This window comes from Anopheles marshallii, chromosome 2 (genome assembly GCF_943734725.1).
Source record: "Anopheles marshallii chromosome 2, idAnoMarsDA_429_01, whole genome shotgun sequence".
In the NCBI taxonomy this organism is placed as follows: domain Eukaryota; kingdom Metazoa; phylum Arthropoda; class Insecta; order Diptera; family Culicidae; genus Anopheles; species Anopheles marshallii.
In genome coordinates, this window is record NC_071326.1 from 55,289,595 (window position 1) to 55,301,738 (window position 12,144).

A 12,144-nucleotide genomic window follows, 5' to 3' on the forward strand; every position below is an offset into this window, starting at 1 on the left:
ATAGTTGTTTTTTCGACGACGAATTGTTAGATACCAGCGACGATGACGAAGAGTAAGTAGACTGATTCACCGAACTAATGTGATAAACATCCTTAACTGGAGAAAAGGATGCAATAACGTTGCCGGTAACGTTGGCGCAAGTTGGATTATTGCTGTTATCTGCCGTACGGTTGTTGTTCATCAACAAACTGCTGAGCACTGGTGAGGAAGCGGTCGACGAAACGGAACAGGAAAACAGCCTCTGCTAGGATGTTGAAGTAGCGGAACTGCGAACTGATATTGGTGAATCGCTGCCTCCTCCTCCACTATTAGCATTGCCATTATTTACGAACGACGTCGCATTCATCAACTGCGAACTGCTACTCGACGGCTGACGATGAAGTGAAGCATGCTCCGACCCGACTCCGGAAGTAGTTGTGCTGGTGGTGATGCTGGGTGTGCTGTCGGGACAAGCAGTTGGTACCATTGAGAGATCCTTCGTCGTCTGTTGAAAGAGTTTTTGAATGTTTTGTTTTGCATTAAACATGTTACGCAGTGACAGAAACAACGAGTGTTTACGATATGAAGAGACAATAAAATTAGTCAACAAACAAACACATAAATGATAGAATCAAAATGAAGAGATTCTATAATGATTGTCCATGAATCATGCACACTGTAGTGTGCATTTCACACTAAGTCACACGCACATGTGCATTTCACAAAAAATGGGATGAAAAATGGTTACAAAGTAATAAATCAATTAAAAAAGTTATAAATAAAAATTAATGCAAGAATGTACACAAACATAAGGATACATATAGTACCAAAAAAATTAAGATTCCGTAAAGATCGAAACACATAGTCTAGTGTAGTAGAAAAATAACGTTAGTACAGATACAACTTACGCCAATGCTAGTGACATTATTAGTGTTAGCAGAAGAAGCATTTGAAGTAAAGGCAGAAGCAGCACTTGGATTGTTGCCGCCTGGATTGGTGCTAGTTGAAGCATAAGCCATAGAACTTGCTGGGTCTAAATTTTCCTGACCTGAGCCACCCATTGGGCACACATAATCGCTCCATTCCTCTCCGCCTAATTGGCCACCTTTGTTGCTTTTTTTACGTTTCAAGGAGAATTGAGACTTTTTCGGGGTCTAGAATTGAAATTATATACCGTCAGTTTAAACCACATACCATGTGTATGTCCCTTCGATACAAAACATACCTTTATTTTGGCGGAAATGGTCAAAGGTTGGAATCCAAGGGTGTTTTCAGCTTCACGTTTCACTTGTATGATGTCGCGTCCCAGAAGATCCTTAAAATGAGTCGCCAAATGACGACGTAACAACGTTTTGCTTGAGGGTATGTTCAGTAAATCAGCAAACAACTCGGCCGTAAATTTTACTTCAAATATCATAAGCGCCCCATGTACACCAAAGCCACGTAAATTTGGCGCGTATTCGGCTAAATCGACCGCACGGAGCCACTCGTGAACTCTTTGGGAAGTCCACAATCTGACATCGCCTTTGGCATTTATATCTACTTGCAATGGCCGACGAATGAGACAATCCGGATTCCATTTTTCACTACGCATAAGCTGTATGCCGCGACGAATGCTTGCCACATGCAGGCAGGACGACATTTGCAAATGAACCAAATCGTCCATCGTTAATTTATGCAGCATTCGACCATCTATTCGAGCTGCTATGAACGTATCCTTGTATTGGGGCATACCAATATCATCTAACCATTGCTGGACCTAAAATATATAAAATTGTAATTATTTAAACCGCAGTATTACACTAACTAAAGTAAACTAAAGTTGTTTTACCCATGATGTATCCAGCTTCCCGGCGCACTTCAACAGTTCATCATCGTTTGCTGTTCCCGAGATGTCGGCAATAGCTAACACTATCTTTTTCCGATGCAATGGATTCCGCAACGGTAACTCTTTTTCGAAATCTACTGGAGATGCTTTCATTAATTCGCTTCCGGGCAACGAGCTCAATTTTAACCACCGTCGTACTTCATCTTCATACATGCTTAAGCCAAGATGGTCAAACCATAAACAGACCGCATCTAAATCCCATTCGTTAAATGGTTTGTCCGGTTTACGATACTGAGACGTTCCACTCCACCCTAAACGAGCGCCAGCAGTAGCACGAACTCCTCCGCGTTTGAATTCTCCATCAGAAGATGTCATGTCATCCAGCGTTCCGCTGTTGCTTCGTTTAATCTTGCCAAAAATATTTTTCAATTTGTTGCTCATTGACGGTGATGGTGACGGTTGGGGAGTGAAGCTTCTAGTAGCAATCATACCTTCGGTTTGGTTGGAGCTTCCGATATCTCGATTTTCTGTTTCAGCTTCAATAGCGAGAACATACCGGTAATATATAGATATTAGAATAAACATGAAATGTTCACAAGTAAGCAATTAAAAGGTATCTGTTAATTAACGGTTAATGAAGTTACGACCAGACCAATAGTTGTTTAAACTTGAAAAGCAACTTTGAATGCTTCCAATTTCAATTGACAAATGATATGTTTTAACAAATAAATTCAAATCACATATAATACGTGCGTGCGGCTTTTGTGTCGCGTATGCCCCGATCATTAAAAAATTATAAGAAATTTGTTAAAACTTGTATTATACATAGCAAGTTTAAATTCAAAGAAAATATCAACGATATGGAAAGTCATTTACACCGGTATTATTACGAACACTTATCCATATCATTGAGGAGTATATAAAACAACACATACATCACTTATGTAATTATCCAAGCGTAGCACATAGTTTTTATGGCTATTACAGACTATTACAGTGTTATTATGAGTGTTATTTATTTATGATTTGTGTTCAGTACACGAGATCAATGAATGCTGTTGATTATTTCGTTAAGGTTTGGAAAACATCAAAATCGACACACTCTCACATCTAAAACATTAAGCTTGTAAATTATTTTAAAAAGAACAACAAATTATAACAATAAGCGTAACATGAAAGCCAATGCAGGCATTGAAAAGTATATAAAATAAAACCTAGGTTTGGTACAGAAAATCCTCGTAGTTTATCAATTCCGTCGAGTTTTGGTCTCGCATCCGGCTTTGACTCATAACGTGGCAATTTTAATGGTGAGGTCAATGCCATGTCGCAATTTGTCATAGTTTCATTCGATGCATTTTCATCGACAATGCATGATGCTATTGCATCGTCATCTAATAACGGTGGCGATGGAGGTTCAGTATTTGCGCGTTCTTGCTGCCGGAGCCCTTTATCTAAACGATGCACTTCACTTTTCGTACGGGCTACATCGTCATGGTCAGTGGTTGCAGAATCGAATGCCAGCTCTTGTGCAGATGCTGATGCAGATTTCATATTTTTTAGATTGGATTCAGCACGTTGTTGTAACACTGTAGCTAGCAAAAGAGCATTCATAGATGTTGACGCTGTAATTTTGCTTTTTTGTGCAACGGGTTTATTGTTTCGTTGAATACTACTTAAGGAAAGATTGTGATTTATTCTATCATCAATACTACCAGATAGAGCGTCATTCACAAACTCTACGGCTAGAGGCAGAGAATTTCTATCTGATTTATGTTCTGTTTTTCGTTTAGCATCAGAAAACTGTGCACATAGTGAATCAACCGGTTGGTTTGATGCTGTGTGAGATGCTTGGAAATAATTTTCTAATGAAGGTAAGCATTTACCAAAAGCCACGACTCGCTTCGGGTTGGCATTACTATCGGTGGTCGTCGAAGAACCGCTGGATGTGCTAACTGTCGATAATGTGGTAGCAAAAGCTTGCCGTGGAAGACTACTGTAATGAACATCGATACGCTGCCGATAAGATGCAGGTGGGGTCTAAAAAAATAATAAAAGAAAAATATCACATCTTTTATTCACAGCCTGATTAATTCTAAATTATATTTGGTACGAGTTGTCTCTCGTTTCCAAAATAAACTAGCTTTCCTTTAAAGCGCTTACCTTCGGAGTTATAGGACTTATTGCCGTTTGCGGTAAACTACCGTGACTGCCATGATGTACTGGAGATGAGATCAGCGATGCACCTTGCGCTGAGCACGACATGCCTACCATTCTAGTGTTCGTAATAATCTGAGGTCTTCTGAGTAAACTAGACGTAATGCTATTGTTATTAAGCACATTTGTTATTGTGGTTCCACCTCCATTCCCATTGATAAGACCTCCATTTACCAATCCTGCTGATCCTACGGTATTTGTTACAAAATTTGTACGCAGTTCCAGATTTTCTCTTTCTAGAGCAGCTTGCTGGAGTTTCAGCTCACTCATCGCTGACATAAGCTCTAATTTCTGAGTTTCAACAGAAGATCGCGAAAGCATTTCCTTGAATTGTAAAAATAGGAAAAATGGCAACATTCATCAAATTATGTTTGTCAATTAATGTAATATCAATATTTGCTACTTAAGTATGAATTTAAGCATTAACGTGTGAAGCATGGCTAAAAGCATAAAAGTATAATATAAAGTTAGTAAATAAAGGAAGGAAAATATTAGTAAAATTTGAAAACGTAGATTAGAATTGTGAACCATTCCACGATTGAACAGATTTCCGAATCCATTTAGCTAAAGAATGGTATTTTATAAAATCAATTTTGCGTTATGAAGCTATACACCGTTTTCATGTGAATTGGTGGGGTCTATTAATCGGCCAAGATGATATTGTGATACGGTTAAAGCGAATCCTCATAATAAAAATTTATACGAATAGTTTATTACAGGTTACACAATTGATCTCTTCTTTCGCTTTGGAATTTGTCAATAATGGTGGAGTAATTTGGCTTTAAACTTTCAGTTAATTCAAATAAAAAAACTGGCCTACAATTTCGCGCCTTTCGTGACAATCTTGACACGTAGCAGAAAAGTAGTATTACTAGGGATATGGATTGGATAGGGTTTGGTACCGGCACCATAATGGGAAGTTCGGCACCGCTGCCATCTACATCATTGGGTTATTCCACTAAAAATCGATTAATGTTAAAAAAAATTACAATTATCACCAATGTATACTTCACATAGCATAATAATGAAGGAAATAATGAGCGCTCTGTTGCTGTGTGTCGTCTCTCAAATAGTCGCTTGAGCCTAATTTTATAAAAGAAACTTTAAGACAAGTGGGGCAATATTTAAATTGAATGCATATATGTTTACGTTATATGCGTATGTTTACGAGTTCCTGTAAACCTGTAATAAGCTGTAAAATCTACTCGAAATGCGTATTGATTGATCGACGCAAAGTATTTAAAGAAATTTTGTTCTTTGATTCGTGAAATATCTCGCTATGCACAATAAAGTTTACAAAGATTTCCAATTTTCCATTATCAAATTGCACTATTCCGAATCGAGCTAAGATTCTCCATATAATGTAGAAAAATTAAACTGATATGGTACTAGTACATAAAGTAGAAAAAAATCGTACAAAAAATACCATAACCCAAACCAAACTGGGTTTCTAAACCCAGAAATTAATAAGCGATGGTTAATAATAAAGTACGACATAGTTCAATGCAAATACTATCGCAAATACATCTGCATTGTAAACGCAGATGAATAGAAATTAAATAATAAGTGTATTTTATCAGTACGTCATAATTGTTTTATAGTAATCCATTAACCTACACTGTCATATTGGCAGGAAATGATTGATCTTAAACGTGAATTCTAATCCATTTATATAATATACACAAGGAAAATGTATTGAACCGAGGGTTATAGCATACCGTAGGTTATAGCAAAGATCAAAATCCTCTACCTTCCATACCATGTTCAAAGGTTCATTAACGTTATAATAACAAACATTATAAACAATAAATTGTCCAAATTACCGAGGATTCACATCGAGAATAGCAATTACAAACAGAAAAATTAAAAAAAAACTTACAAAATGGATTATTGCATTAGAAACAGATGAATAATCAAATTGATAACAATTGCAGTATAGCCATTCAAAAATTAGAATATCAACTTAATTGTTTCATCCAAAATAAAAAATGTAATTTATAATATTTTATAAATTTCAACAGGAATCCATCAACCAGAAATCAGAAATTGTTAAAATAATATTTAATACACGAGATGGAATCTGGTAATTAGCACATATTTAATTACTAACTTACAAACTAAAAACCCAAAATTATCTTTTCAGCATACCAAACGGTTTTGATTTAAGAAAACCAGAGCGAAATGTAACGAACACACATTGAATTAAACAGTAGTAACATCAAACAAAACATTTGTTTCAGTAATAAATAATATAATCCGCATTTTGGCAACCCAACTGACAAACACTTGGCAACGATTACGTATTTTACTGATGTGTTATGGATCGAGTTCAACTTTACAGATATTATTGATTGGACATGAAATTATATTTTTTTATGATTCGCATGCAAGAATGCATACAATATTCAGTATCGAATTTAAGCAATAGTATAAAATAAGTAGAGCAAGATTTGATTCTTTGACATTTAGTGTAACATACAACTATTTGCTGTGCATTTATAAAAGCAACTCTATTATGTGATAAACATTCAATACAATGAAAAGAAGAAAGTGGGAAATATCAAACAAGACATGGAAATAGAAAGGACAAAATCTGAATCTGAAATTTGAAGAAAGGGATTTTAAGACGATTAAAAAATTGAAAATTTTATCTATCGTTCCAAAAACCGATCAAAATTCAAAAACAGATAAACAGGGAACTCACTGCAACAGTTTTTTTTAAGACATTTCCTCAGATTTTTTGAAATTTAAAACCTTTTTTCTACGGTAAAAAAGAACAAAAATATAATGTGATCAGCCAGTTTCATTTTGCACAACTGCACGTTCCGAAACTTTCTGTGAACAGCTCAATGGATTCAAAACAGTCATGAAGATACACAATACAATTAACGAACGTTGTTTCGAACGATTAGAATCCAAAAGAAATTACGATAGAGTGAGTTAGAATAACAGATAAAGTGAGAAATAAAATACTATGCTCAAAACAAATAAGAAAAAAAAGTAAAATATCGCGGTACTTTTTGTTTGTCAATCTGGATGCCAACTGTTTTTGCAAATACGCTTACTCGCTGGAGGAGATCTTCCGCGTTAGACAGTAGTTGATTCTTCTCTTTTACCATGTTTTCTAATTCACTGAGCTTGGTCGATTGCGATTGCATTTGCTCTGTAAGTGTTTTAATCTGCAAAACAAGGGATTCTTTATCCTTTTGTAGACGTCGAAGCCGTTCATCTGTATCTTGGCGCTGTCAATTAAAAAAAAGTAGGAAATATTATGTTAAAGTAGAATGATTGCTTTGAAGCATAAATCAGGAAACTGCTAATTTATAATTTACACGCAAAATTGCGGCTATTGATTCTTATGTAAATAAGAACTCATATGTAAATATGAGTACTATGAGTACTGTGTACATGGTTCAATGAAATACTGTGTTATTTTTTTTTAATTTGGCAATTTCAAACCTGAACATCGTTGCTCCATTGTGGTCGATCCATTGAGCAGCACAGTGGTGGTACTGGCGGGTAATGAAAGTAGCTCCGACTGCAGCAACCACTAGAGCAAGATAAATCTTGCGTACTACATAAGGCACTGTTACTTCCATGTTGATACAGATCCTGCTGTCGACGATGATAGTCGATCAACCTTAATTCTTCTCTGCTCTGATGATGGGGATGATGGTGCGAATAGCCCCAGTAGTAATGTGGGTCCCATGGAGATAAAGGAGGAGGTGGGGGCGGCTCCCAAATGCCAGGACTCAGACGTGAGTTGTGCGAATGCGGTGGACAAGAATGATGTTGATGTTGACTTCCACTACCGCTACTGTTGTAGTTATTAAAGCTACCTGAATCATAAATATGATCTTGATAAAAACAACGATGAAGATAATTTAACGCCATTAGGCCTTTTGAATAGCAAGGTTTCCATTTGCGAGCAGCCATTCAAATGCTTTTCTATACAGAAGCTCACCTTTGGAATTTAAGCTAAGATTGCTGGACATAGAATCATGTTTGTGCAACTCAACCGATGATGATTTTTCTTTGAGTGAATGTGTACTGCGGCTTTTACCGTCTCGCTCATGACGACTTGAGCTTAAGTTCCGTCGACGATCTAGACTGCCTGATTCTCGTGCAGGTCTGGGTGGTTTTCCACTAGGAACAACTTCACCTATGCCTTGCGTAGTAGATCCGGTCGACTGACACTGTTGACTTTTTTTATGTGGCATTTCTAGGCTGCGTTGATCACGTGGAACCGATCGGGTTGCTGTTGTTTGCGAAATAGATCGTCGATCAGATTCAACAGACGCCTTTGGTGCTTCCGATCGGTCATGGGAATGGACCCAAGTAAAGTCATCATCACAGCAAGTTGAATCTTCTATGATATTATGCATCACACATGAAAAGATCAATGCAAACAAATCCAAATACGAAATGAATATGTAATCTTTTCATAACCATTATCAATGTGTTAAATGAATCCGCACTAGATGGAAGAAATGGTTTATCTGGAGCAAAAAATGTCTTTAAACGTATTGCTGATATCAATTAAACATTACAGATTCGTCTGCTATATTTTATGCTTAATATATAATATGCTCAACAAAAAGTATTTGTAGCTCCGACTTTATGCATTTAAACGTGTTTTCTACAGTTATACGATTTCGTCCTAACCGTTGTATCTTAACTCTTGGTTCCAGGCCCATTATTTACGCAAATCAAAAACAGAATTGTTGAAAACAGTATATTTGAAAACTATGTTCAAGGCCCAACAAAAGAAACTTTTCAAACTCTTTTAAAAATCTGAATTTTCTTTTTGCGCAAGCCAAAATTTAGAATTATCTAATGCTTTAAGCATATAGTAAAAATGTTGTATGTATGTCAGCATGTAGTAATATTATGGTTTGGTATAAAAAAAACTACTAACTGCTCTAAACACGCATTACAGTTTTTTTATTACAATATAAATAAAAATAAGTAAAATTGCCATTGGGTCAAGCATAATTCAACATTTTAAAATTTCTGTAATTGTATTCGAACATATTTTGAAAAAAATCCGAATTGACATATTTTCTAATTACTAGGCAGTATTCAACTGTATCACGAAAAATTGCAAAACCAAACACGGTTTACCGATAACGGATTAGACTTCAACATACTAAAAAAGTAATTAATATCAATTATCCCTCAATATACAATTTATTTGCACCCGTTGGATCACTACTTGAAATTTCTGATAGTTATCTGTTGCGTATAAAATACAGGCGGTGCACTAAAAGTTTCAAGTGTTTCAATTGAAATGACGCCTCGAGTGTTGAAAAATATGCTCTTCATATCCCTTGCTTTCTACCATCTTTAAACGTTGTCACGTGTCCACAGTTTATACTCGACAGACTTGGACGTCAGTTGGAATCGCAATATTCTGGCAAGCAAAGTTCTTATTACTGATCAAAGCAGTAAGATGCTAGAGCAGGCGCAAAAGAAAAAAAATCCTCAAACAAAAATTTATTTTTAGAATGGCATTATTCGACAAACATCACCAAACAGCATAAGCTGCTTTGTGCCATTTAAAAACTGAGCTTGTTCTTCTGTTTGCAAAAATACGTATATTTAGACGGCGTGTTAACTAAAATGGCTAGGCAACTTCATGTGCGATAATCTATCTTGGTCACCTGCTTCATTATCAGCATACGGAAGTGACTGTTGGCGTTTCCAGTCTTCAATGGTTAGAGATGACTGACCAGAACTCGCATGACTAGCTCGACGTCGACGCTCGCGAGTAGTCGACAGTTTACGAAAGCGATGTTCTACCGGTGATAAGGAAACTGAACGAAGGAATGGAGATCTATCCCGATATCCAGATGAATGTTCGCCATAGTCATCCTCCTCGGGTTGATCGTCACTGTCATTGCTATCGGAGCAACAGCCCGGCCTGTAATCTCCGTTTGAATATTCACCACCGGTTGAACCAAGTGAAGCTACACTCCATGAGCTTTTGTGCAATGTATTTGAGGCCGTACTGCTTTCGATTGACTTTACATCTTCTTCCATTAGAAGTAAATGTGTAGTGTTATTTTTTCTCAAATCACTAGCACAATCACGTTGTGGTACATCAGAATCGCAATCGATGGCAAGTGATCGTATTGATTTTTGAAAGCCTTCTACGCCGCTACTTATCGCATCGTCTGCATCTTCAAAATCACGCAGCCTTGATTGTAAGTATGCATTTGCTTCCGATGCGATATCGAAGTGTTTGCTGTGACTTTCATGTTTATTATCCACAACCGAAACATCTGCCTTTGTTATATTGCACACATTTGGAACGGGTGGTAGAGGCAAGTCAATGAACTCGCCATCCTCGCTGTAAACGCTATTACGCTCACGGATAGTTTCAAGGCGCGTCACATCACATATTACGGGGTGACTGCGCGATCTTGTTGCAGGAAACGATTGCAAAGAATCTGCTGGTTGTCCTGTTGTAGCTGTATGTTTCTCATTGCACATATCTCTTTTATTCTCCATTGATGCAACACAATTGTAGTATTATTCGAGGCTGAGATTTTAGCGCAAATTATCAATAAATATTTTGCTTCTTCTATACATTCTTTCGAAGCGTTGAAAATTGGAAACGAACACTTAACACAGATTGCAGTAATGATTACACCGCAACTATTCGCACTAACTGGCAAATGTTTCGCTTAGAGAAACTGAATGTTAACAGATTGAATTCAATTCTAGAGTGTGCACCAGTTTTAAACTCAGAGGTGATAACACAGATAATGGCAAAGTGTTCTTATCAAAAAGACTCATTAAATTGCTTAATACAGGTATGGAACACGTATGATTCACAAGGCCACAAGACAGCTTCGCTTAATTTACACATTACTACGGATTATTTTATTCATTAGTTCATGAACAAGCAACGATATTATTCTTAAAATTACACACTAAAGCGCGCACATATGACCGCTGTCAGCGACAGAAATAAACGATCTGGCTATCTAGCCGCGATCTACGATTCCGAATGAATGAAAGACGACGAAACGATTTCGACCCTTGCAAAGACTAACACTATGATGGTTCTGCAGCATGATTGGTATAATCGGGATGATTTAATGTAGTAGTACGCAACTCAATCGACGTTCAAATACTGTTGCATTCGTTGTAATTGCACCGGGAGCGTTTGTATGTGTCACAACGTGCGTTCTTTAAGCAAAAGATAGACAGTATTAGTGGGTAAACAGAGAATCATCGAGGGTGAGTCAATGTGTACCATCATAGCGTAGAAAGAGAGTAAAGCACACAATCCAAACAGAAAAATACGCATCTTTTCCGTTGGCCACGAACATTGGTACACTACATCATTAAGCCGGCTATGGCTGGCTCGTTATATTAATACATCTGCGCTGTTGTAAAAGGGAAAATAACGTCGGAGATTCGGGATCAACTAGATTGAACAGATGTCTTCTCTGAAACCATACCCAATGGTTTACATTCAGCGTGTTTGTGTAAGAAGTATACTGTTCAATTCTTTGTGTTTGTTAAAACTGATTTCCTATTGATGACGTTCTGCGTGAAGCCAATAGCGTCGGGATGGTTTGGCAATTATGGTTACCATATTATATTTTCAAACTATGACGCATATTTCGAATCAACATACTAGCAACTTTGGTTCAGCATACCAGCAACAGCAGGCACAATAAATCAACCTAATGTTAACAGTTAGGTAAAAAAGTCATCTTCATACTGTTTTAAATGAATATTACGTCTTTCTGCATCGTAACGTAGTAATCAACGTAAGTAATCAAACTGATGGAGCAAAGTTAGGAAATGACAATTATTACAATGTAAATTTTAACAGTTTTTCCACCCTTTTAATCATTTTTTAATCCTTACCTTGGCCTGCGCTCGTGAATGGGGACTTTTGAAATCGGGGTATTCGACTGCCACTCTCCACCAACCGTTTATTCGATGCCTTTTGTAAATAGTTTACTGAATCTGTGCCTACAGATGTAATTGGTGTACCACACAATCCTGTTTTGTGCTTGTTGTTTATGGTGGAGCCTGCATAGCTAATATCCATATCTTCTTCACCAGCAGATGAATGTGAAGTTTCGTCTCCAGAAGATGGA

General features: G+C 36.9%; 1 protein-coding gene across 1 annotated transcript; it reads right to left on the reverse strand.

Annotated features, from left to right (window-relative positions):
- Positions 1-244: 244 nt before the first annotated feature.
- Positions 245-10,534, reverse strand: LOC128708020 (uncharacterized). The gene is made up of 11 exons (XM_053802976.1): positions 9,685-10,534; positions 7,986-8,390; positions 7,481-7,878; positions 7,039-7,263; positions 3,968-4,345; positions 3,691-3,844; positions 3,022-3,399; positions 1,811-2,343; positions 1,205-1,738; positions 888-1,133; positions 245-484 (listed from the first exon to the last, which is right to left on the reverse strand). The coding sequence occupies exons 1-11, from the start codon at positions 10,532-10,534 to the stop codon at positions 245-247; spliced, it is 4,341 nt and encodes a 1,446-aa protein (XP_053658951.1).
- Positions 10,535-12,144: the final 1,610 nt, after the last annotated feature.